Raw genomic sequence first — 27546 nt, forward strand, 5'->3', positions numbered from 1 at the left:
AGCAAAGGAGGTTTCTTTTGCTTTTCTTTATCCCTTTCAAGACCTAGGCCTTCAGATGCCTGAATGTCCATAGCAAAATGTCACCCTATGGATTATCGCCTGCTAAACCTACACTCATTATTAAAATATCACAAAATGTAACATTTAGGCCCCATGCACACGAACGTAAAAACGCCCATAATCACGGGCCCATAGACTTCTATTGGCCACGGATACCTTCCCGTATGCTTACGGGAAGGTGCCCGGGCCGTTAAAAAATATAGAACATGTCCTATTTTAGGCCGTAATTACGGCACGGGCAGGCGCATTGAAGTCTATGGGGCTCCCGTAATTACGGGTGACTACATGTGCGCACCCGTAATTACGGGAGCGTTGCTAGGCTACGTCAGTAAATAGTCCCGGATCATAAGGATATGCCTTTTTTCAACAATATTTACAGGTTTTGTTTTTATTATGTTTTTTTACATCCGGCTTGTCATCGAACAGCAGATAGAATAATGCATTGGTCTTAAAGGAAGTTACTGTGGTCTTGAATTATTGGTGTAGCTGGATCCAGACTACAATCTAGAACAGACACTTTCTCGTAGTGCATCCAGCTGATCTTCCATACCTCAGAGTAGCAGGTGACCACCTAAACAAGGAATATAGAAGAAAGTCTTCACAATATAATAAAATATTAGGTTACCATTTTAATGCATACATCATAGAGGAGGGGTTTCCTGGAGTTGTTTTCTCTGCAAAAAAAATATATTTTTCCTGTGACCCTCATCAATCACTAGAACTAAAGTGCCATTATACACCTTCATACGCCTTCATTAAAGCGCCATGCCCCTTCGTCTTCTCTGAATTTGTTGTCAGACTCTACCATTCACTGCAATGCTACTGCATGAGCATTACAGTCCCATTGTAGTATAAGGAGCACAGTGGCCACTTCCTTTTAATGATTATTGGAGGTCACTTATAACATCTTCTAACATGTCTCAGTAATAGGTGAAAAGATGTCTAAGGGTATGATCACACGGCCTATTTTCAGTCGTAATTCGGACGTTTTACGCCTCGAATTACGCCTGAAAAAATGGCTCTATTACGCCTACAAACATCTGCCCATAGCTTTCAATGGGTTTTATGATGTTCTGTTTCCCACGAGGTGTATTTTTACGCGTCGCTGTCAAAAGACGGCGCGTAAAAAGACGCCCGCGTCAAAGAAGTGCATGTCACTTCTTGTGACGTTTTTCATTGACTCCATTGAAAAACAGCTCCAATAACGACCGTAAAAAACACAGCAAAAAACGCTAGTAGTTACAAAAACGTCTGAAAATCAGGAGCTTTTTTCATGCAAAAACAGCTCCGTAATTTCAGACGTATTTTGCATGTCTCAGTAATAGGTGAAAAGGTGTCGGACAGGTCTCAATAATAGGTGAGAAGGTGTCGAACATGTCTCAGTAATACGTGAGAAGGTGTCGGACATGTCTCAGTAATACGCGAGAAGGTGTCAGACATGTCTCAGTAATACGCGAGAAGGTGTCAGACATGTCTCAGTAATACGTGAGAAGGTGTCGGACATGTCTCAGTAATACGTGAGAAGGTGTCGGACATGTCTCAGTAATACGTGAGAAGGTGTCGGACATGTCTCAGTAATACGTGAGAAGGTGTCGGACATGTCTCAGTAATACGCGAGAAGGTGTCAGACATGTCTCAGTAATAGGTCAGAAGGTGTCTAAAGTTGAACCTTCGCTATAAAAATGTACCCACACACATGGTGGATTTATTGTGGAGTTTTCCACAGCAAAATCTGTGCGTGTTACATGCAGCTTTTGCTTTGGATTGACAGCGAATTTTACATCCTACTACATTGAAACGGGTCAAATCCGCTGTACACAACTGTAATAGAAGGAGCATGCTGTGAATTTTCAAATCCACAGCACGCTCTGATATCTATGTGGAAAAAGTTCCACGGCATGTGGATGAGATTTGCTCTGTTTTCACCCACATTGCTGGTACTGTAATCCACATAAACAATCCAAAGCATTCTTGTCCCGCGTGCAGGATGCCTAACAGTCGAGTGGCAGTATAACGGATGCTGTAGTGGCACAGCTTCTGCCATACTGGCATTGGCTCATGCAAATGTATCCTCAGACAGTGTATCCCTACTAACTAGTCTGTCATATAACTGTCCAGCTTAAAACTGGATTGGCACCAAGCAGACAGCAGAGAAGTGTAAAACACCCTGGCATTAGTCAAGCTATGGCATTTCTAAACTGGACCATTAAATGTGTCAATGAAAACATGGCAACTGGATTTACACTTTTCTCAAAAATGGAGCAGATTTGTCTGTCACACAGTAATACAATTTCTGATATATATTTTGGAAGAAACTCCACAGCACTCCAATAAAGCAATAAGATGTGGTTTATTCAGTCAACACAACGATGCAACATTTCCGTCCTACCATGGGACCTTTTTGAAGCATAGTGATACTTTATATACTACAAGTGTTGTATGTGTCTCATTTACATAATGAGTAATCATTAAAAGATTGTGCATTCTGATATTGTATATATATATATATATATTAATTTTTTTGTACAGTATCTGAATGCACATTCTTTTAATGACTTCATTATGTAAATGAGACACATACTTTATATACTATGTGTGTGTTGTTGTATCACTATGCTTGAAAAAGGTCCCATAGTAGTAAGGAAACATTGCATCGTTGTGTTGACTGAATAAACCACATCCTATTGCTGTATTGGAGTGCTCCTGGATTTCTTCCAAAATATTCTAGAATCCTCGGATCGGGATTACCCACTTGGACCCGCTACCATTTTGGATTTTGACTTTGAGTGCTGCTAGTCTCTGTGTGTGTGTGTGTGTGTGTGTGTGTGTGTGTGTGTGTGTGTATATATGATACATCATTTTCTTACCCTTTTCATGGGCTCTTTTTGGAAGTCACACTTGTCCAATATATATTCAGTGTTCTTCTTACAGACTGTTCTTGCTAATTTTGCCCATAACATATATTTTATGCCTTTCACAACCTATGAAAAAAATATTCAGTGAGCTTGAGGCTAGAAGAAGAAATATCACAAGGACAGGGTGTATATCGGCACAGAAGGAATAACGTTCCACAATTCTCACCTGTATCATGGCTTTCTGGATCTCTGACTCTTTGTAAAGAAAGAGATCATTGGACATGTTATTAAAAGCATAGACAGTTATCCGCATGGCTTTCTTTACTTCTGGGTCATTGGTGCTGGCATTTCTGGGAAATCCAGGGTCCACAGTGGCTGTGCGGTAGTCTAGAACACAAACATTTTTTTAGGGAATACAGAAAAATACTCCTAGTCAACTTCATTATAAGACCATGACCATCCAGCATTGTGAAAACAAATATCTGGAAGCTGATCTATATTTATTTTTGCTATTAAACACTAAATTGAATGCATAACTATTCATCCCCTTCAGGTCAGCATTTAGCAGACATTTCTCTGGCAGCAATGACAGCATTGTGTCTGTGTGGATAGGTCTCCATCAGGTTTGAATACTGCAATTTATTCCTATTTTCCTCTGTAAAACTGTTCAAGCTCTACGAAAATACCATGAATTAGGCCCCACGCACACGACCGTAAAAAATCTCCATAATTGCGGAGTTCTCTTGGCTGCAGACACCTTTCCGTATCGATACGGAAGGGTGTCCGTGCCCTAGAACTGTGCCGTGAATTATGGAGCATGTCCTACTTTTTGTATTTTATAGGCCATGCTCCCATACTTTGTATGGGAGAACGGTCCAAAAATGCGGGATGTGGCCCGCCGTGCCCGCAATCGTGGGCCGTGATTACGGGCACGGCCGGCCCCATGCACACACACACACGCAGCACGCATTTTCGGGCCGTTCTCCCATACAAAGTATGGGAGCATGGCCCGTAAAATACAAAAAGTAGGACATGCTCCATAATGCACAGTACAGTTCTACGGCACGGATAGAACTGAACGGGTCCGGAATTGTGGACCGAATTGCGGTCCGCAATTATGGAGATTTTTTACAGTCGTGTGCATGGGGCCTAAGAGAGATGGATTCTGTCTTGGCAACTCCAGGACATTAGTATTACTGTATTAAGCCACTCCTTAGTTGCTTTGGCTATATGTTTGATTTTGTTAATTATTAATTAGATTCATTAATAGGCAACCACACCTTTTTGCATTTTTCAGCTGGTTGTGCGGCACAATTGTGGTACAACGACCGCGGCAGTGCGCCATCCACTTTCCCATTCCCATCGAACATAAAAAATAAAAGTATAGTCATCTCACCGCTCCTCTTCACTTCTTCCCTCCGGGTCCCCTCAGGCTCTCTCAGCATTCCGCGGGGCTCACACAAGGTGCTGACGCCAAGCAGCGTCAGGGCCTTATAGGAGATGCAGTACTCAATTTCCTGAGTGCTGTGTCACATATAATACCCTGACGCTGCTCACCATGGGCCCCTACCGTTCTACTCCCCACAGAATGAAATCTACGCCAGTTAGGATCTGGCATACATTTCCGAGTTTTCTGGTGTAAATTATAAAAAAAATTGGTCAGCTGCTGTGTCCCCACTTCCTTTTTGAAGCCACACCCCTGTTTATAAAAGTGACAAGGGTGGCTTAAAATGCCCAAAAGTTAAATATTTTCAACATAAAACTCGACTTTCGGGCCCTTTTCTGATTTTTTTGAGAAAACAGAAAACTGATGTAGAAAGGTTGGTAAATCCCCACCCAAGTCTTCTTCAAAGTCACAGTTCTCCTGCATGCTGCAGCAGGGTTTCATTAAGGGTACGAACACACACAGCGCAAACACTGCGGATTTTCCGCAACGGATTCATTGCGGAAAATACACAGCGTATTACAGTAGCAGCAGTGTGGGTGAGATTTCAACAACTCTCGTCCCCACAATGCGGAAAAATGCTGCCGAAAAAAACCGCACATAAATTGAAATGCGGTGCGGTTTCTTCAACCGTAGCATAGAAATTAATGCTGCATAATCGCACCTCTTCTTCTGCGGGTTTTCCCATTGAATACAATGGGGTGCTTAAGCCCGCAACAAAGTGGTGTGTGTTGCGACATTTTCGGCGGAGTCATAGCGATTCTGCCGCAAAAATCGCAAGTAAGAAAAAAATAAAGTTATGCTTGCCCAGAGTTCCCTGCTTCTTCTCCAGTACGGCCTCCTGGGATGACGTTTCATTCCATGTGACCTCTGCAGCCAATCACATGGCTTGCAGCGTCATGCCAGGAGGCCGGACTGCACGTAGAGAAGAGGGTAAGTATGAAAGTTTTTTTTGTTTTTTTTTCTGGCGCTGCTTTACGCAGCGGAAACTCCACCGGAAAATCGCACCATAATGTGGTGCAATTTTTCGGACGCCATTCCCTGCGGTGTTCGGGGCGAATACAAATCCACCCTGAACATGCGGTGTGTGTTTCTATCCCAAGGGGGAAGATTCACATGCGGCAGATTTTGTTTCAGAAAGTTCTACGATTGAAAATCAGTTCCATTCATCTGAATGTGGTTGTTTCTAGAGTAGGTGCATGAATTTCTGTAAGCCCCATTCAGATGAATGGAACTGATTTTCAGTTGCAGAAATCTGCAACAAAATCCACCACGTGTGAGTCCACCCTAGGGGCATGTTCCCACAGGCTAGATACGCTGCAGATTTTCTAAAACAGAAAATGTGTAGCAGTTTAATAAAAGAAAAAATACACGCAGGTAAATCAGTCACAGAAATCCACAGCAAATAATGCTTTTTGGTTGTGCATATTGCAGCGTAAGGCTGGATTCACACGAGCACATTACGTCCGTAATGGACGGAACGTATTTCGGCCGCTAATCCCGGACCAAACACACTGCAGGGAGCCGGACTCCTAGCATCATAGTTATGTACTGCCTCGCTGCCGGACAACTGTCCCGTACTGTAATCATGTTTTCAGTACGGGACAGTAGTTCCACGGAGAGGCAGGGACTCCTAGCATCGTACATAACTATGATGCTAGGAGCCCGGCTCCCTGCAGTGTGTCTGGTCCGGGACTTGCGGGCGAAATTAGTTCCGTCCTTTACGGACGTAATGTGCTCGTGTGAATCCAGCCTAAATGCAATGTAGTTGTGGAAATCATTGCAGGTTACCAGCAGATTTAGTGTCAACCATTGATTGTCATAAACTTTGTGTACCTGCGGACGCTGTACAAACCGAAACAAAACTCAACTTACATATTTTACATTAGGAATGTATGCTCCCCATTCAAGTCTAATGCCCAAACACGCAGCGTCTCCATTCAGCATACAAAGTATAAATTGACACCCTGCAGATTTTAAAGCTGCACCACAGAACACTTTCTTCCACAGCGTGTGGCTGAGATTTGCAGAAATCTCATCCATTTTGATGTTCTGTAAGCATAGTCTGTCTGTGGGAACATACCCTTAGGGTATGTTCACACGCAGTGTTTTCAGACGTAATTCGGGCATTTTACGCCTCGAATTACACCTGAAAAACGCCCCTAATACACCTACAAACATCTGCCCATTGCTTTCAATGGGTTTTATGGTGTTCTGTTCCCGCGAGCCTTAATTTTACGCGTCGCTGCCAAAATACGGCGCGTAAAAAGACGCCCGCGAAAAAGAAGTGCATGTCACTTCTGAAGTTTTTGGAGGCGTTTTTCATGGACTCCATTGAAAAACAGCTCCAATAACGGGGCTACAAAAACGTCTGAAAATCAGGAGCTGTTTTCGCCTGAAAACAGCTCCGTATTTTCAGAGGTTTCTGGTCACTGCGTGTGAACATACCCTAATAGTCCCATCCTTATCCTCTCACTAAAAACGACCACTTTATGAGAAATTTTCTATTATTATGGTTTTAGAAATTGTCGATTGTGCATTTAAAACAGCTCTGACCCGTCAAGGCATGGACTTCAGAAGACCTCTGAAGGTGTCCTCTGGTATCTGAAACCAAGATGTTAGCAGCAGATTCTTTGATTCCTGTAAGTTGCAAGGTGAATGAGACATACTTTTCCAGAACATCCTACAGATGTTCTATCGGATTGAGATCTGGGGAATTTGGAACCCAAGTCAACATCTTGAACTCTGTCATGTTCCTTAAACCATTCCTGAACAATTTTTGCAGTGTGGCAGGGCGCATTGTCCTGCTGAAAGAGGCCACTGCCATTTGGGAAATACCATTGCCATGAAGGGTCGTACATCTGCAGCAATATTTAGATAGATGTTACGTGTAAAAGTAAGACTTTGCGCACATCGCGTCTGAGCCTTTCATTAAACGTATGCGTCGGGTGTATTGACCGACATATACCTTCTTTCGGAGGGCTCTGGTAAGTGATGCACATGCGCCCGGCCGTCCACATGATTTAAATGAAAACATGATTCATAGGGCCAGACCGCCTTCATCCATTGCACCATGGTCCAGTTTTGATGCTTAGGTGCCTATTGTAGACGCATTTAGCAATGGACAGGGGTCAGCATGGGCACTCTAACCAGTCTGTAACTATGTAGCCCCAGAAGACGCAAGCTGCGATGCACTGTGTTCTGATACCTTTCTATGTCAGCCAGCATTAACTTTTTCAGCAATTTGTGCTACATTAGTTCTTTCGTGGGAACAGACCAGACAGGCTACCCTTCACTCCCCACGTGCATCAATGAACCATAGGTGCCCATGATCCTGTTGCCGATTCACCGGTTGTTCTTCCTTGGACCACTTTTTGTAGGTACTAACCACTACATAACGGGAACGCCCCACAAGACCTGCCATTTTGGAGATGCTGTGACCCAGTCTAGTTATCACAATTTGGTTCTTGTCAAAGTCACTCAGATCCTTACGCTTGTCAACACATCAACTTTAAGAACTGACTGTTCACTTGCTGTCTAATATATCCTAATCCTTGACAAGAGCCATTGGAACAAAATATTTAATGTTATTCACGGATCGTGTACATTTCATTACTTATCTTGTACTCGTGTATTCCTGCCCATTCTATTTAAATACATTTTTAAAACTTATCACAAGTTATTTTAGTCATATCTAGAGTACATCTAAATCTAGTCAGAATGGTTTTATTTTTTTTAAAATACAAAATGAACTTTTTGATCAAAGCATTGATTAAAAAAACAACATTTCCCATACATTAAACTAGTAACCATAGCGATACAGATTTTTTTACATGCTTAGATTGTCCACCAAAAAAACAAACTAAATCAAGGTGTTTCGAACTTGTCATATTGTCAGATACATGTCATCATTGCACCGTTAGGATTCAATTTCCATAATCATCAAAATGTTAAAACATATCCAAAGACCAAGTAAAGTAAAAAAGTTCTATCAAACATGGCTGGTTAATTGTAACACATTTGAATTGGTTAAGACTTTCAGAGGTCCCTCTCTTTGCTGTAAATGGCACCAGGACGATGCGTCACTACATAAAGTATTTATAGAGGGGCTGTGTCACGTATCACATGGTTGAAAGCATACTCCTGGTTGGCTGTTTGGTTTTGTGATTTCTCATAGTTAACTCTCAGAGATCGCTGAACCTATGAATGGAAAGATGTCCCTGTGAAACTCGAACCCGAAGAGTTAGTTCACTCAGCTATTCCAGCAATATTACCATTAACCGCTTCACAACTCTTGACCGCCTGGAGTATTTGGACTAGTTCACACTGAGTATTCTGGCGCGGTTTCTGACGCGGAAACTGCGTCAGAAACCGTGCCAAAAAATGTTCGAAATTCAATGGGAGGTGGAGGAGTTTTTTCCCCACGAGTGGGAAAAAGTGCTCGCGCCAAAAAAAGCGTCATGCGCTTTATTCCCTCGGTTCCATCTCTGACCTCCCGTTAAAAGCAATAGGAGGCAGAGAAAGTGTTTTTTCGCTGCGTTTTTTTGACCGCGTTACTCAATGGCCGTGGCCTAAATACGCCGCAAAAACAAAAGTGCAGGCAGGGCAAAATCTGCCTCAAAAGGAAATTTAATGCAGATTTTTCTGCCTGCAAAAAAAACTCAGTGTGAACAGGGCCTTACGGTTTACTCCTTAACCACCAGGGAAAGCGATTGATAGGCCCTCCATTCATTTTTTCAAGGGGCCCTAAAACGGTCGCTGTCAACTAGGGATTTCATGTCTTTATAAGGCTACATTCACATGAATGTGGCCAACCTCAGACGTGAAAAGCTGCGATATTTCACGTCCGAGGTGCACCCGTGCGGGACAGGTTATCACGCATCCCCCATAGACGAGAGTCTATGGAGGGATGTGTGAAAACACAAGAAAATAGGATATGTCCTATTTTTTCACGGACCCTTCACACGCTCCATTGAACAACCGTCGTGTGAACGGCCCAATTGAATTACATAGGTCCATGTGACGGCCGTTGTTCTAACGGCCGTCACACGGAGGAGATGCACGCTCGTCTGAATGAGCCTTTATAGTGAGTACTATAGAAAGCGCTACATTTGTACTCTTCCCTCTGTAATATTGTAGTATTATGCCTTTTAGATTATTTATATTCTTGTTCTGATTAGGGAATGGGGGAAATAGAATAGAATAAAAGAACATCAAGGTCTTTATCTTTTTTATGGCATGTAATAAATGAAGGCAGTGGCATCATGTGCTTTGCAAGAATATGAAAACAGAGATAACTTTGTAGCTCCGCTGGCAGAGCTGTGTAAACCGTGGCGGTTTATCAGTATGTCACAACCTATCTCTGGAACTGAAAATCTGTCTGCGTAGATATCTGGTACCACTCCAAGCCCCAGAGTATTACTAATATACAGATCACACCTGCCTCTCTCATAAAGAGTATCAATATACAAAGTAAAGAATTGTCCTGAAGGTTAGTAAAAAAAATAAATATCTAAATATATATAATAGCATAAAGCAAAAAACAGATGGACACAGAGTACAGTCCTGATTTGTCTTGATAAAGAATAATCATATACGATCATATAGTAAAGGGAAAGTCCTAGTGTGTTACCTGCAATAAAGTCAATTTTATATACATTTACAACTGTTTATAAATGGTTTGTACATGATTTTGCTAATATGAAATATTGGGGGTTGGAGGGTCAGAGCTCTGTATGAGACAAATGGAGCTCAACTCCTTATCATTTCTATCATTAATTGATCATTTATTATGTACACTTAAATAACAGCGTTTCTCATGATATTTACACTTTAAAAGTAACCCACATTTTCCATTTGCGGTCAGGTTCACTAGCAAACTGGCAATGAACGGAATTACCACGCATTGTCTGATTCACACTTTGTAATATAGGACCCCTTGCCACAGAGGAAACCACATCGTGTTACAATAAACATTACCATTAACTGGAAGAATGAATTTCAGAATATGATACCAGATCTATGCAACACTCTGGATCTATAATCTGAAATTCCAGTTCAGTGTAGAAAACTGAAGAAGAAAAAGTTACTATGGCCAAAATTGGTCATAGACATTGCAAAGATCTTTTGGTTAACAGATATGTCTTTAATTTCCTCTACCAAATATGTTATTTTAGTAGACAGAGGGGCATAAATGTTTGGCATACACTTCATTTCTGATCTGCTTATCTTTGTGGGAAAAATAGGACACAGGAAAAAAAAAAAAAAAAAAATACTGGCAGGAATAATTCCAACCTGTCTCATCCATGATTTTCCCAAAAGGAAACATTGAAGGAATGTCTAATCCACCCACACTTTAAATATCTATGGCCAGCTTTTCAGGTCTTCCCTTTCCTAAAACTGTGTAAAATAATACTGCACTTCAATAAACAAATATCCATAAAGTGCTTCAATATTAATGTCATACAGCGCCTAAAAAATACAGCCATGAAGTATCAAATAATAAAACCATTCAATGCCGATTGACATCATAAAGCCATACAGAGTTTAATAAAAAAAAAAAAATAAAAAAAATAAAAAAAAGAAGGATAGCAATAGAATAGTAAATAACACAGCTAAACAGTGCACACATTTACCACTATACAGTGTTTGTTGTTGCACAAGATTTTAGTAATTTTCAGGATTTCAAGTTACTGCATGTAAAGGACCAATTTAGGAAATTCCTTGTAGCTCTGGGGGCCAATGGTATCTATGGGCTGTTTCACTTCTTTAAAAAAAAAGGACCGGTCACCCCTATTTTGCTATGAAAGAAATAAAGTAGCTTGTACAGATCCTACAACATAGGTGTCACCCATTTTAAAAATTTTTACAACATTGTTATATTGGGGAGGTCAGGGTCCCTTTTAAAAAACTTGACATGTCATAGGGACATGTCAGAAGTTGATAGGTCGGGGTTCGAGCACTGCGATCCCCACCAACCGCTAAAACAAAGTGTCAGAAGCACTCGGGTGAGCGCTGTGCCACTTAGTTCCTGATCGGCTTCCCTTGGAAAGCTGAGCGAGCGAGTGTACAGACTCATAGACTTTCTATTAAGCCTGTACACCGCTCCGAGGAAAACCGAGAAGAGGCTATCAGAAATTAAGTGGCACAGTGCTTACCCGAGCGCTTCTGCTGCTTCGTTTTAGCGATCGGTTGGGGTCCCAAGCCGCAATTGGTTCGGCACTGGCTAGACCATGCTTCAGAGTCTATGGAAACTCACCTTTCATCCACAATGGAGGTATGGACTTTACCGGTTGGATTCCCAGGTCAAGGTCCCCAAAAAAGTCAACAACTGGTGGAGTGGCGCTGTAGAGGAGTCCGGAACGTAGCCAGGGCTCGTCAATGGATTAGCAGTCAGGAGGTAGAAACAGAACCATGTCAGGAGTCAGGCCAGAAGTAGAAACACAGGAACCAAGCGACAAATCCAAAGGGAGAGACAGGAGCATAATCCAGGAACAAGGCCGAAGACCAGGTCAGGATCAGTTTTCAGGAATGGAGTCAATTAGCAATAGCTAATTAAAAGATGTACCTTGATCTGCAGGCAAGGCATGGCAGGGTGATTTATTTTTTTAAATACGATGCCAGGCCTAACATCATCAGTGGGTGCCCGTTGCTTCGGCATCCTGACCCTGTTAGCCGTAGTGTAGAGGGAGCCGCAGCCGGATCTAGCAGGGCCGGACAAAACCAGAGGAGGAGGCAAGCCACTTCATGGTAACCATCGGCAGGAGTCGTGGCTGCTTGCCGGGACTCCTTGTTGGTGCCAGGCGAGGTGAATAACAATAGTGTGGAGACAATACCCGACGAGTGTGGGTTCAACCTACATGTTCACCCAAAATGCATCAACAAACTTTTTTTTTTTTCTCAGCATAGGGATTCATGATATTGTTTTTTTTTTTTTAATATTGGAAATCACTGGTAGACGTATACAGTTTTGTTTGCACAGTTCACATTTGCTTTCACAAGAGACAAAAAAATTGGCAAAAATATATTCACCTCCATGTAAAATTCAAAGAAAGATAAAAACAAAAGCTCTAAAGTATATAGTTGGAGTCCATCTTTTGCAGTATATGTTTTTTTCTGCCCCAAAAGTTACGTTTTAAAACGTGGTGTTAATGTAGCCTCATTCACTTCCAGCTTTTATATACAATTGTAATAAACAGGGTTTTCTATTTTGAATTGCAGAGTGTTTTCCAGACTCATTCCAGCGCTGACAATCCGAACACTGCATCCGAGGAAAGTAACATCAATAACATTGTTTAAAAGGGTTTTCTACCTTATATTTTTTTCCCAAACAGGCTGAATATGTTATAAATTACCACAAGGAGATGTACTCAGTTATGTGAACCTCAAGAACGTCACCATGTCGAGTGGTGGCTGCAGCGGTTACATGTTAAGATGACACGTTATCGCTGAAGACAAGCAAAGACTAGTAGGAGACCAAGGACTTGAAAACCCTTTTAAATTAAAGAAAGGGTTTTTGTACCAAAAATATAATCTTCAGAACACATGCACAGTATATACACTATGTGGACAAAAATATTGGGACACCTACACGTTACACCTACAGGAGCTTTTATGAGATCCTATTCTAAATATATTGGCATTAATAAAGAGTTGGTCCCCCCTTCGCAGTTAAAACAGCTTCGACTTTTCTAGGCAGGCTTCCTACACGATTTTGGAGTGTGTCTGTGGGAATTTTTGCCCATTGATCCAGAAGAGCATTTGCATGGCCGGCATTAGGGGGAGAGGCAACCTGGGCAAATGCCCAGGGCCTCCATCCCCACAGGTGTCCTGCCATAGTTGTAAAAATGTCAGCAACCTACCACCTGCAGGCCCTCCTCTCCGGTCCTGGTCGCTCCCCCACATACAACATGACTCAATCGTATCCGTGTCCTTAGGGACGCAAATACAATTGACCACACTGGCAAGGCAATAAAACCAGCGGTTCTCTTCCCTGCCATTAGGAAGGACAGCGCGCGAACAGGGACAGTTGAGTGTAACACTATCAACAGGGAACACGGTGAGTGGAACTATCTACGCTGGTTTTGACGCTACAAGTAGTGCTTAACATTTATCCACTAAGCCTAGCCTTTTATATTAGAGCTTGTAATATAAAGGGCTCAGCTGGTGTATACATGCAGACCCATACTTGTGCCGTAAAAACTAGATGGCAGCGGGAGTATTACGAAAATATATGGAGGTAATATTTAACCGGTTAAGGACTATGCTGTTTTACAGTTAAATGACCAGAGAAAATGTCACAATTTTGCTATGCGCTTCTTAAGATGATTAGAACTTTGCAGGTGAATAAAGTTGATCTTGAATTTTACACTCTTTTTAAGGGACAAATAGGGCTTTGTTTTAATGGCATTTGTCATCATTGTTTCATAACGAGACCTGGGTATTACTGCAGAATACACTGGGGTGGCTTGGGCAGGTCTTGTTGACCAGTAAGACCTTATGGAGGGCTTTTTTACAATACCCATATTGAGGGTGAGCCCCAATTTTTATTTTTATTTTAATTCTTGAAAATTGGTGGGCATCTAATCTCTGGCATGGGTGGATGAAGGTTTCTGCCTTATATACGGAGCGGCATATAAATTTGTTTAGTGGACAATCATATTTAGGAGGTCGTCGGTAATAAATAAATGGAAGTAATCCATTTGGACAAAACTTGCATTGTCCACGGTTATGCCAGGAGTGGCAGTAAATCAGTGGATTTTAAGCCCAAAATATGGAGCAGGTGCCCATATGAGAGCCTGAACTGGAGGGACCAGGCTGTCCTGTGCTACAGCGCCCCTAGGTCCTGCGCTTTTATCTTCTTCAGTTTCAACTGCGTCAGGGATAATGTCCTGTGAAGAGGAACCTGAATCGTAAAACAGGTTCCATTTCTGACGCCATCTCTGATGTGGTCTCAGACTCTGACCACAGCATGGCGTATGCCTCCTCGGCGCTAAATAACTAATGTAACTAACACATTAAAAAAGTATATATATTTTTTTTATAACAGATAGATCTATCTATCTATCTAGAGAAAAAAATTCTTCCATTGAGGAAGTGAAACGTTGCATCTGTTGGGTGAATAAACTTCACTTTTTTCCTTGATCGCTGCTTCCGTGCTCTTATCTTCTTGTTATACACCATGTGGGGAGAAGTCACTCCTACCATCTGAAGCTTAGCACCGACCATTCATTTGGTATATTGCACTAGTGCTGCTCCTACCTGCCTTACGATTGTGTGTGTGTGTGTGTGTGTGTGTGTGTGTGTGTATGTGTATATATATATATATATATAAAAAAAAAAAAAAAAAAAAAAAAATCGAACAGACTATCTACACTACCGCTAACAAAAAATAAATCGCTATTGATATATATAAAATTATATATTCCCTACCTACCTATTCTAATATCCTAGTAAAGATAGAAAAAGTAGCTGGATAGAACAAAAGATAGATGGATAGTGTAATGGCAGGGGGGTAGGGAAACAGACAGCGAGCCCCAATCCACCCACCACCCAGTCCCCGCCCACCCGCAACGACCCGCCCCAGGCGACGGGGGTACAACTGGGCGACGGTCCCTACGCTCAGTAGGTGCACGACAGACAAACAGACAAGGGGACACAAGCAAAGGGAAATGGGGCAGTTGCCCACGGCAACACCGTGAGCAACAAGAGAGGTGAACGAGCCGAGTCAAACCAGGAATGTACGAGGTACCAAACGCAGAGCAGGAGAGTAGTCAGTAAGCCAGGGTCAATATGAAGCAAGGTCAAATAGCTAGGAGCTGCAGCAAGGCCAGGAAACCACACGAGAAGACTCACAAGCAAAGGAGGAACAGGAAAAGCAGGTATAAATAGACAGAGGGCGGGAGCTAGCTCCGTCTGGCCAGGCTGCGATAGGCTCTCCCACTCCTAAGCCTGCCATCCTGAGTGGTGGAAGATGGAGTCAGTCTCAGAGACATAGAACCAGGTGCAGACTGATTACCCATGGGCGTATACACAGAAGTTGTGCCTGGCAGATCCTTTAGGGCAGATTCACACGAACGTTGCGTTTTTGCGCGCGCAAACAACGCAGCGTTTTGCGAGCGCAAAAACCATTTGACAGCTGCGTGTGTCATGCGTATCTGATGCGCGGCTGCGTGATTTTCGCACAGCCAGCATCATAGAGATGAGGCTTGTCAACGCCCGTCACTGTCCAAGGTGCTGAAAGAGCTAAATCTTTCAGCACCCTCGACAGTGAATGCCGAACACAACAGCGAAAAACCTGTAAAAAAAAAAGATAAAGTTCCTACTTACCGAGAACTTCCCGGCCGTTGCCTTGGTGACGCGTCCTTGGTGACGCGTCCTTGGTGACGCGCCTCTCTTGACATCGGGCCCCACCTCCCTGGATGACGCAGCAGTCCAAGTGACCGCTGCAGCCTGTGATTGGCTGCAGCCTGTGCTTGGCCTGTGATTGGCTGGAGCTGTCACTTGAACTGAAGTGTCATCCCGGGAGGTCGGACTGCAGGAAGGAGACAGGAGTAATCGGTAAGTTAGAACTTCGGGTTTTTTTTACAGGTTAATGTATTTTGGGATCGCAAGTCACTGTCCATGGTGCTGAAACAGTTTAACTCTTTCAGCACCATGGACAGTGACTATCTCCTGACGTCGCGTACCGATAATTTTTTTGCCGGGATCGGCCAAAACGAGTTTGGCCGAACCCGGTGAAGTTCGGTACGCTTGTCCGGCTTCGCTCATCGCAAAGACACTCCGTTTGGATGTTCGGAAACAGAAAAGCACGTGGTGCTTTTCGGTTTTCATTCATCCTTTTCACTGCTGTTGCGCGAATCACGCTCGTCCCACGGAAGTGCTTCCGTGTGGTGCGCGTGATTTTCACGCACCCATTGACTTCAATGGGTGCGTGATGCGCGAAATACGCAGAGTTATTGAACCTGTCGCGCTTTTTGCGCAGCAGACAAACGCTGCGCAAAAAGCACGGACTGTCTGTACTGCCCCATAGACTTGTATTGGTCCATGCGTGCCGCGTGAAAACCACGCGGCCCGCATGGACCGAATACACGCTCGTGTGAATCCCCCCTTACAGATAGATTGTATAGATAGATAGAAACCTAACTGTACAGAGAATGTATTGGTGTGTAACACTGTATTTTTTTTGTAACTGTATTCTTCTGGCAGCAATTCTCTCTAAGGGTATGTGCACACGTAGTGACCAAAAACGTCTGAAAATCCAGAGCTGTTTTCAAGGGAAAACAGACCCTGCTTTTCAGCCGTTTTTTGACCAACTCGCATTTTTCGCAGCGTTTTCGCGCCGTTTTTTACGTCCGTTTTTTGGAGCTGTTTTCATTGGAGTCTATGAGAAAACAGCTCCAAAAACGTCCAAAGAAGTGTCCTGCACTTCTTTTGACGAGGCTGTATTTTTACGCGTCGTCGTTTGACAGCTGTCAAACGACGACGCGTAAATAACAGGTTGTCTGCACAGTACATCGGCAAACCCATTCAAATGAATGGGCAGATGTTTGCCGACGTATTGTAGCCTTATTTTCAGACGTAAAACGAGGCATAATACGCCTCGTTTACGTCTGAAAATAGGTCGTGTGAACCTAGCCTAAGTCTCTTCTTCTGCTCACACTGAAACAATGTGTGAGGAGAAGAAAAGAGGCAGGAGATTTGCTGCCAGAACTTTAAAAATAAAAAACAAATGTGATTGCTGTGATTTTCAGAGCGATCACATGTTCAGGGACCAACAGATTGGTCCCTGATACTCTGCCCACTGCCCAGAGCTGTTGGTAACAACGTGAGCACAGGGCTGTGTGCACGTGATCGCGTGCATACTATATTTTACATATAAATGTATGTGATCGATACGATTGGTTCTTATAGTGATCACATGTTCAGAGACCAAAAGATTGGCCCCTGATACTCTGCCCAGGGCTGTTATCAACATCCAGGGCACAGGGCTGTGTGCACGCAATCGCGCGTGCGCGCTCTGGTGTGCCGCCATAATTAGTCTATATGGCGGACTTCGGAGACCCTGAAAGTTGGCCTTAAAAACACAGCCAGCAGTTTGGGAACCTGTTAATTACTTTCTGGTGAAAATATTTGGCCCTGGTATAAGGGTATCATTTAATAACTGTATATGTATATATTTTTTTGGGGTGTGCATGAGGGGGTGGGGGGCATATGCTTTTTGGCTGGCAATATTTCTGGATGTGTTAAAAAAAAAAAAAAAAGCGCTGCAGCTTTCTGCACACCACCTTATAAATTTACTGTGTTGTTGATACAATAATTCAGCACTTGGGGCCCCATTTTTTATTTTGTCCAGGGCCACACTTTGTCTAAAACTGGCCTTGATAATGAAGCATACAATTGTCCAAAACGCCTTTGTAAGCTGAAGCATTAAGATTGCCCTTCACTAGAACTAAGGGGCCTAAGCCAACCCCTGAAAACAACAACTACTATTATCCCTCCTCCACCAAACTTTACAGTTGGCACAATGCAGTCAGGCTGGAAACGTTCTTCTGCCATTCGCCAAACCCAGACTCGTCAATCAGATTGCTAGATAGAGAGGTGTAATTTATCACTCCACAGAACATGTTTCCACAGCTCCAGAGTCCAGTGGCGGTGTGCTCAGGGCCAATTCTAGCTTTTCTGCTGCCTGAGGCGAAACTTGAAACGGCACTGCCCAGATCTTGATTGACATCCCCTGTCTGTTCTACAACACTAGCAGTCTCCTCTAACTCTTGCGGATGCACTGTTGCCTTGTACTCCGCTGGCATTCGAGGTGCAGCGATGGAGCTGGGCAGAGTACACCTCACCGCATGCTGCCTGCCCATGGAGTACAAGGCAATGGCACATTCAAGAATGTTGGAGGAGACTAGAAGTGATGTAGAACAGCCAGGAAGATGTCAATCAGGCATGGAAAGGTGGGTTTGGAGTCAGTACTGTGTGACTCTTTTGAATAGTGGCACTGCCGCATTAGCCTTTAACCCCTTCCCGCCGCAGCCCTTTTTAAGATTTTCCTTTTCGTTTTTTCCTCCCCACCTTCCAAAAGCCATAACGTCTTTATTTTTCCATCGATATAGTCCTATGAGGGCTTTATTTTTGCGGGACGAGTTGTAGTTTTTTGTAGCATGGTTTATGTTGCCATATAGTGTACTAGGAAACGGGAAAAAAAATATTTGTGGGGTAGAAAATGAAAAAAAACCAGCGATTCCTACATGTTTTTTTGTGTGCTGTTTTTACGGAATTCACTGTGCAATTAAAACAACATGTTAACTTTATTCTGTGGGTCAATACGATTACGGCGATACCAAATATATATATATTTTTCTATATTTTACTACTTTTACAAGTAAAAACCGAAGTGTAAAAAAGAAAAGTTATGTTGTGTCGCCAAATTCTGAGAGCCATAACTTTTTTATTTTTCCGTCAATTAAGTGGTATGAGGGCTTATTTTTTGCGGGATAAGCTGTAGTTTTAAATAATACCATTTTGGTGTACATGCGATGTTTTGATCACTTTTTACTGTTTACAATTTATTTTTTTTACGGCGTTCACAGTGCAGGCTAAATAATGATATATTGTAATAGTTCAGACTTTTACAGATGCAGCGATACCAATTATGTTTATTTATTTTTACTATGCTCTAGTGGGAAAAGGTTTTTTTTTTTTACTTTTAATTTAAAAAAAAAATTTTTTACATTAAAAAAAACCCAAAAACTTTATTTAACTCATTTTTACTTTTTTTATTATTCCCCCTAGGGAACTTCAACCAGAAATCATTAGAGCGCTTGCACGATATGCTGCAATACTAATGTATTGCAGTATATCGTGATTCTGACAGGCAACTAGGTGCACAAAGATGGAGGACCTGGGGGGCTTCATTAGGGATGCACAAAGATGATGGACCTGGGGGGCTTCATTAGGCCCCCAGGCAGCCATAGCAGCCATCGCCCCCTGCGATTGCGTTGCAGGGGGTGCGATGAGCTGTTAGAGGGGGTTGCCCCCTCTTTCTAATGATTTAAATGCTGCGGTCGCTATTGACCATAGCATTTAACGAATTAAACTAGCGGGATCGCGCTCGAGCTCGATGCCGCTAGTTACTCTGAAGTGTCGGCTGTAACAAACAGCCGACACCGGCATCGTATGGAGTAGGTTCACTCCGTGAGCCCGTTCCATACTTTCCCTTCCCAACTTTGGTGTATGTATACGTAAAATGTCGGGAAGGGGTCAAAGAGTAATTAGCGTACAGTGCGCCATTTTAAACGTTGATTTTATAGATTTTGCTGCAACTGAAAAAAATAAAACATACAGGGGAACGTCGCTGCAGATCATACAGGGACTACAGTGCTGATTAGACGCAAAATAAACATTTACATTGATTGACTCACAGGTGACGTCTTTTCATATTCTAGTCGTTCTTTTTCTCCTTTCTTCTCTATCCGGTCCAGATTTCTATGATGACTTCTCACGGCCATGGTTCATTTCTACAGTTTGCTGCTCAGATGTCTACAGCTTCTCACTTTTAAAACATTTGCGCACCTATAAACGAAGATAAAATTCTCATGGTGCCACATTACGCCCCTAAATATAATAGTTCCATACACTGGGTCCCTGATTATAATAGCACCATACACGGTGACACACACACACGGCGCCCCCTGGAGATAGTAGCCCCCTATACAGCCCCCTGGAGGAAGTGGCCCCCACAGAGTCCCCTGTATATGAGGCTCCCTGTAGATAGTGCCCCCATAGAGTCCCCTGTAGATAATGCCACTCACAATGTTAAATGAACAAAAAAAAAAAATGTACATACTCATCTGATCCCACTCCTCTAGCAACACAGGCCTGTTCTCTTCTGACCAAGTCTGCTGGAGCTGAATGACGTAAGTGGCGCTATGACGTCAACGTGCCACTTGCTTCATTGAAAAGCGCCGAATGACAGGGTAAGGAACTAATCGCTTTCCCTACCAGAGCTAGTGATCCGTTTAAATGTATCTGCCTCCTGTAGACGCATATACAGTTATAGTGCAGGAGGGGGTGGCACTATAGAAGTTCACCTCGTCTAATGTACGGTGCGGCGCTGGTCGTGCTTTACACCACTCCATCCAAAGCTTGGCATTGTGCTTGGTGATGTTAGGCTTGCAATGCACTGCTCAGCCATGAAAACCCATGCTACGAAGCCAGCGCACAGTTTTTGTGTGGATGTTATTGCCAGATGAGGTTTGAAACTCTGTATTGAGTCAGCAGAGCGTTGGCGACTTTTATGCACTATGCGTCTCAGCACTCGGCGACCCCGCTCTGTAAATTTATGTGGTCTGTCACTGCGTGGATGAGTTGCTGTGGTTCCTCAACGCTTCCACTTTGCAATAATACGACTCACAGTTGATCGTGGAATATCTAGGAGGGAAGAAATTTCACAAACTGACTTATTGCAACAGTGTCATTCTATTATACGCTACAATCGTATTCTTTCACAAATGTTTATAAAGGCAGACTGCATGGCTAGGTGCCTGCTCTTATACTCCTGTGGCAATGGGACTGATTGAAACGCCTGAATTCAATTACTAAGAGGTGTGTCCCAATACTTTTGTCTATATAATGTATATGGACTAAAAATATCACAGACTGTGGCCTATTTTCATTTCCCGAGTGAGGTCAAAGTAACATATTTATCTTACATGTTCATCTACACTCACACTGTCCAACCCATCACAGTTTTGTATATATGAATAACACAATCACCTAAACATCCTGTTAGAGAATGACACAGGCAAAACATGAAAACCTTTTATTGATGAAGGGTCATTAATTATAGAATAGTTCTAGAATTATCTATAACCATTGTTTAGAGGGCACCCCAGGACCTCACTGATCACACATTGATAGTCTATACCAAGGACAGGCCCTCAATGTCAAAACCTGCAAAACTCTTTCGGCTGGGTTCACACGACCTATTTTCAGACGTAATGGAGGCGTTTTACGCCTCGAATTACGTCTGAAAAAATGGCTCCAATACGTCGGCAAACATCTGTCCATTACTTGGGCTTTACGATGTTCTGTGCAGACGAGCTGTCATTTTACACGTCGCTGTCAAAAGACGGCGCGTAAAATTACAGCCTCGTCAAAAGAAGTGCAGGACACTTCTTTGGACGTAATTGGAGCCGTTTTTCATTGACTCCAATAAAGAACAGCTCCAAATTACGGCCGTAAAAGACGCGCCGCAAAACGCAAGTACATGCAATTACGTCTGAAATTCAGGAGCTTTTTTCTCCTGAAAATAGCTCCGTAATTTCAGACGTAATTGCAGTTATCGAGTGCACATACCCTTAAATTAAAACTATTAGGGTATGTTCACACGATTAACAAAATACGTCTGAAAATACGGAGCGGTTTTCAAGGGAAAACAGCTCCTAATTTTCAGAGCAATTCGCGTTTTTTGCGGCGTTTTCGCTGCATTTTTTACGGACGTTTTTGGAGCCGTTTTCAATAGTCTATGAAAAAACGGCTCCAAAAACGTCCCAAGAAGTGTCCTGCACTTCTTTTGACGAGCCGTCATTTTACGCGCCATACTTTGACAGCGACGCATAAAATAAAGGCTCGTGGGAACAGAACATCGTAAAACCCGTTGCAGTCAATAGGCAGATGTTTGCAGGCGTAATGGAGCCATATTTTCAGGCGTAATTCGAGGCGTAAAACGCCTGAATTACGTCTGAAAATAGGTTGTGTGAACATACCCTAACTGCATATTCCCTATGTCGGTACAGGCATATCTTTTTGCAGAACATATCCAAGAGAGATCAGACAATTTACTTCAGGCACATGTAGGAAGTTAGCATAGAGCAGAATCCTTTTCACCCCTTCCCGACCGACCACTGTCTTTTGATGGCGTGCGATAAAGTTCTGGAATCTACAGCGATGTCTTTTGGCGTCGCTGTGAAAAAGGCTTATGAGCGCTCCAGCAAGCGCTCACGCTCTAAGAAGAGCTGCTACTAACAGCTCATGTACTAAGAGATGCCTCCTGAATACTGCTGGAATCAGAGGAAACTCAGACCCCGTCTGTCTTAGGCTGGGTTCACACACCCTATTTACGGACGTAATTCGGGCGTTTTAACCTCGAATTACGTCCAAAAATACGGCTCCAATGCGCTGGCAAACATCTGCCCATTCATTTAAATGGGGTTTACGATGTTCTGTGCCGACGGTCATTTTTTTTACGCGCCGCTGTCAAAAGATGGCGCGTAAAAAAGACGCCTGTGTCAAAGAAGTGCCTGTCACTTCTTGGGACGTAATTGGAGCCGTTTTCCATTGACTCCATAGAAAAACAGCTCCAATTACGTCCGTAATGGATGCAGCGAAAAACGCTGGCAACATGCCACTACGTCTGAAATTCAGGAGCTGTTTTCTCCTGAAAACAGCTCAGTGATTTCAGCCGTAATGGACGCAGCCATGTGAACATACCCTAACCATTTGATCGCCGCACCGCAGGTCAATTTAGGAACCCTTAGTTCCCATGTAGCGTAAACACTGCCGAATTTCCGCAACAGAATTCTGTGCGGAAATTCCGCAGCATTTACAGTAGCAGCAAAGTGGCACAATTGAATTGATTCATATTTTCTAAAGCCACAGCGAAAACGTACATAAATTGACCTGCGGTGTCAATTTATAATGCGTTGTCATCGCTTACCTGTTGCGGGTTTGCTCTATTGAATTCATTGGTGATGTAAAACCTGGAACAAATAGCCAAGTGTTGTCATTGTCATAGCGACGCTATTTTGTTTTTCTTCCAGGCCGGCCTCCTGGGATGACGTTTCATCCCATGTAACTGCTGCACATAGGCTGAAGGCCGGACTGCACGGCAATGGAAGGACGCGTCACAATGACTACGGCCTGGGTAAGTGTGAAAGTTTTTTTTCTAGCGCTGCTTTCCGCAGCGGAAATTGTGATGCGGTTTTTCGGGCGGAATGTGCTGTGGGTTGTAGGTCGGATATGCTGCATAGTTTTACGCAGCGGATCCGACCTGTGGGAACTCGGGCTAAATCAACTGCGATCTGCTACAACAATCATCTGGATGCTATATGCAGAGAGGGCCTGTGTATAAAACTAGTGCAAATGAAAACTGGAGAAATGCTTTCGTTTTAAAGGCTAGAAAATAAAAAGCAGTGATCTGATTGCAACTTCCCCAGTTTTCCTTTGTATTAGGCTTTATTCACACGAACGTGGCATTTTTGCGGACGCAAAAACGCGGCATTTTGTGTGCGCAAAAGCCACTTAACAGCTCCGTGGCGCAGCAGCATATGATGCGCGGCTGCGTGCTTTTCGCGCAGCCGCCATCATTATGACACTCCATTCGGATGTTTGTAAACAGAAAAGCACGTGGTGCTTTTCTGTTTTCATTCATCCTTTTGACAGCTGTTGCGCGAATCACGCTGTTCGCACGGAAGTGCTTCCGTGCGACATGCGTAGTTTTCACGCACCCATTGACTTCAATGGGTGCGTGATGCGCGAAAAACGCCCAAAGAATGGACATGTCGTGACTTTTTTTCAGCGGACTCACGCTGAGTAAAAATCACGGACATGTCAGCACGGCCCCATAGACTAATATAGGTCCGTGCAACGCGCGTACAAATCACGCGCGTTGCACGGACGTAATTCACGTTCGTCTGAATAAAGCCTTACTTCTCATGGCAGTAGTTCCTTTGCATATACATATGTATATGTAGCAGAGCTGTTTATTTTCTATAAACTGTCCGGTGCCCACCCCCAAGCCTGCAGGAGTTGAATAGAGCAGTGGTCTAGCATGCGCTCTGTCGCTCTATTCAAAATCACTGACGGAAACTGCCGGGCGGGTGCCATTGTCCATCAGTGCTATAGCGTTTAAATAGAGCGGCAGAGCACATGCTCGACCACCGTTCCATTCAACTCCTCCTGGCCGCAGGCTTGCAGCTGGGGTACACGGGATACCTCTTTTGGTGGGTTCCCAGCATTTAGACTCCCACCTATCCGTTAGTTATTATCACCTATCCACCGGATAGGTGATAGTTTGTAGTAACCGGAATACCTCTTCAAGGCCAGGATCAAACATGCTGTTTTGATGCAGCTTTTAGCGCACTTTTTTTTTAGCCAAAACCAGAAATGGATCAAGAAGGAAGTAAAGGTACAAAGAAAAGACTGAGGCATCTCCTTTCTTATGTGTCCACTCCTGTGTTTGGCTAAAAAAAATCTGTGTGGTTTACAGGCCGTAGTGTTAGGCTGGGTTCACATGAGCATGTTACGTCCGTAATGGACGGAACGTATTTCAGCCGCAAGTCCCGGACCGATCACACTGCAGGGAGCCGGGCTCCTAGCATCATAGTTATGTACGACGCTATGAGTCCCTGCCACTCCGTGGAACTGCTGTCCCGTACTGAAAACATGATTACAGTACGGGACAGTTGTGAGGCAGGGACTCCTAGCATCGTACATAACTATAATACTAGGAGCCCGGCTCCCTGCAGTGTGTTCGGTCCGGGACTTGCGGCCGAAATACGTTCCGTCCATTACGGACGTAACATGCTCGTGTGAACCCAGCCTTAGAATAAAGGATTTGAGGCTTAGTAATATGGCTAGCAAATTGGCACAATCGCATTAATAAATGTTACCTATTGTGTTATCTATTCCACAGGATTGCTTGTTTACCCATGAGTCGAATTTACACTCAAAACTTTCAGTGTGCAAAAGAAACAGGTAAATCGTCATTTCCAGCTCTGCTACATCTATAAGGATACATCTTATTTTTTTTTTTATAGCTCTTCTATTATCACCATTCTCATTTTCCTCGTGTTGTCAGACTAATATCTTTATTACAATGTTGTACTTGTTTGATTATGGATAATGGTAGAAAATGACATTTTCTCAAAGGAATCAAAATCTAATACAAAGTATAAAGTAATGCTAAGTAAATGACACTAACAAAAACAAATACAAATTTTACTTATAAAAACATTCACGCAACAGTTTGCGTAGCCAGCCAATATATTATAATATAGCGAAGGTAATACTCATACGTCTTGATGTGATAAAGTCCTATAGAGGAGAATCATACACGTATATGTACTGGCTGTGTACTCACCACTGAATGTCCCAGCTGAACCACTCACTGCCAGGATTGAGAGGATTACAAAGCTCCAGGGAGCCGCCATGTTGTCTTGTAGTTCACAGGAGCTGCTGAGGAGAAGGCTGCAGTCTGGGGGGGTATAGAAGGTTCTCACAGGAAGATAAGTTTGTGTGGAAACTTACTGGTTAGTAAGAAATGGTTTGTACTGTACTCTTCCTGTTACTTGCAATGCTCAGCCCTGCTAACCACTCAGACCACTGATAATACAGGCTCCAGATACTTATGAGCACTCATTTACATAATTAGACCATTAGATAAGATGTGTAAGAGATAAACTAGAACATCTTGGTCTACACACGACGTATAAATGCAATATATAGTCATCATGTCCCCTAATTATGTGACTTAACGACTACTATATGGCAGTTACATTTTCTGCAGCTTTCTAATAGAAATGACACAATTGTGTACTAACCACTTCCTGACCAGGTATGGCTGACTTTTATCAGACCTCTGTTACGCACGTTTATAGAGAATTGCCTTTTTTTATAGTGCTCAAATAATACTATATTACATTTACATTTCATGAGTTGTAATTCGCTTTTGCCATTCTTTTGTACTGTTTTTCCACCTCTGACCACTAGAGGCTGCTATTTTTCTGCTGATTTGCTACACCACCAGAGGTCCAATCATGAGGCCCTCTGCATCTCCTTTTGAACTACTTTGCATTGGTGGATTGTTATTTTCAGCTATTTTAGAGATTTATACTTATTTACCATGTATGTTCTGTATGCTTCATGTTGGCCTGAGGATTTCAACAGTGTTTGTCCTGTATCATAACACATCCATTTCAGTCCAATTATTTTAACTCAGAAACCCTTATTAACCCCTTAATGACTATGCCATTTTTGACGTTTTTTTCCATCGTCACATTCCAAAAGCTATAACTTTTTCTTATTTTGGCGTCGACATAGCTGTAGAAGGACTTCATTTTTTACGGGACAAGTTGTGTTTTTTTAATAGCACCATTTTGGGGTACATAATTTATTGATTAACTTTTATTAACGGTATTTTGGGGGTTGATAGGAAAAACCCTGCAATTTCGTCACACTTTTTTGCATCCTAAATTTACGTCGTTTACCGTGTAGTATAAATAACACAATAACTTTTAGCGGCTTGTTTTTACGATTGCAATGATACCAAATTTATATAGATTTTGTATGTTTTACTACTTTAAGGATATGTTCACACGCTAGCTGTCATTTACGGCTGAAATGACAGCCTGTTTTCAGAAGAAAACAGCTGCGTCGTTTCAGCCGTAAAAGCAGCTCCTCGTAATATACGAGGCGTCTGTGACGCTCGTATATCTTGAGCTGCTCTTCATTAAGTTCAATGAAGAACAGCTCAAATTACGTTGCAAAGAAGTGCCCTGCACTTCTTTGCCGAGGCAGACAATTTACGCGTCGTCGTTTGACAGCTGTCAAACGACGCGTAAATGACAGGTTGTCTGCACAGTACGTCGGCAAACCCATTCAAATGAATGGGCAGATGTTTGCCGACGTATTGTAGCCCTATTTTCAGGCGTAAAACGAGGCATAATACGCCTCGTTTACGCCTGAAAATAGGTCGTGTGAACCCAGCCTTACACAGTAAAATCTTCTTTTTCAAATTATTTGTTTTTGTGTCTCCATAACTTTATTTTTACTGGACGACTTGTAGTTTTTATTGGTACCATTTTGGAGTACATGCAACTTTTTGATCACTTTTTATCACATTTTTTTTAAGGCAGGATTCACAGAAAACAACAATTTTTGCATTGTCTTTTATTTTATTTTTTACGGCGTTTACCGAGCGGGTTAAATAATGTAATAACTTTATAGTTGGGGTAGTTATGAATGCGGCGATAGCAAATATGTGTAACTTTTTTTTTTTTTTTTTTTTTTTTTAATAAAGCAATTTGTATGGGGGAAAAAGTGGGTTTTTATATATATATTTTTTTTTTTTTTACCAGTCCCACTACTTCTGTATTGCAGTGTATTACTGTATGTCTGTGTAAAACT

At 42.8% G+C, this 27546-nt stretch overlaps 1 protein-coding gene and 1 long non-coding RNA gene across 2 annotated transcripts in view; one reads left to right on the forward strand and one right to left on the reverse strand.

The window, feature by feature from the left end:
- Nucleotides 1-445: 445 nt before the first annotated feature.
- On the reverse strand, nt 446-26057 carry CST7 (cystatin F). Its single transcript, XM_075864488.1, has 4 exons — nt 25502-26057; nt 3142-3302; nt 2928-3041; nt 446-631 (listed from the first exon to the last, which is right to left on the reverse strand). Exons 1-4 carry the CDS (start codon nt 25569-25571, stop codon nt 509-511), a joined length of 468 nt encoding a protein of 155 aa, XP_075720603.1. The 5' UTR covers nt 25572-26057; the 3' UTR covers nt 446-508.
- LOC142761296 (uncharacterized) overlaps nt 23122-27546 on the forward strand; it is a 35295-nt gene continuing 30870 nt past the window's right edge. The window contains exons 1-2 of the long non-coding RNA XR_012883592.1: nt 23122-23284; nt 25055-25116. This is a non-coding gene — a long non-coding RNA (uncharacterized LOC142761296). The remainder of the gene's footprint in view (nt 23285-25054; nt 25117-27546) is intronic.

This window comes from Rhinoderma darwinii, chromosome 4 (genome assembly GCF_050947455.1).
Source record: "Rhinoderma darwinii isolate aRhiDar2 chromosome 4, aRhiDar2.hap1, whole genome shotgun sequence".
Lineage (NCBI taxonomy): Eukaryota > Metazoa > Chordata > Amphibia > Anura > Rhinodermatidae > Rhinoderma > Rhinoderma darwinii.

Bases quoted from the DNA above. Each gene is read 5' to 3' on its own strand.
- CST7 (XM_075864488.1), bottom strand. From the start codon at position 25,571: ATGGCGGCTCCCTGGAGCTTTGTAATCCTCTCAATCCTGGCAGTGAGT. The intron at 3,303-25,501 runs GTGAGTACACAG...TTTGTGTTCTAG, and splicing joins TTCAGCTGGGACATTCAGTG to ACTACCGCACAGCCACTGTG. The intron at 3,042-3,141 runs GTGAGAATTGTG...TTTTTTTCATAG, and splicing joins TCCAGAAAGCCATGATACAG to GTTGTGAAAGGCATAAAATA.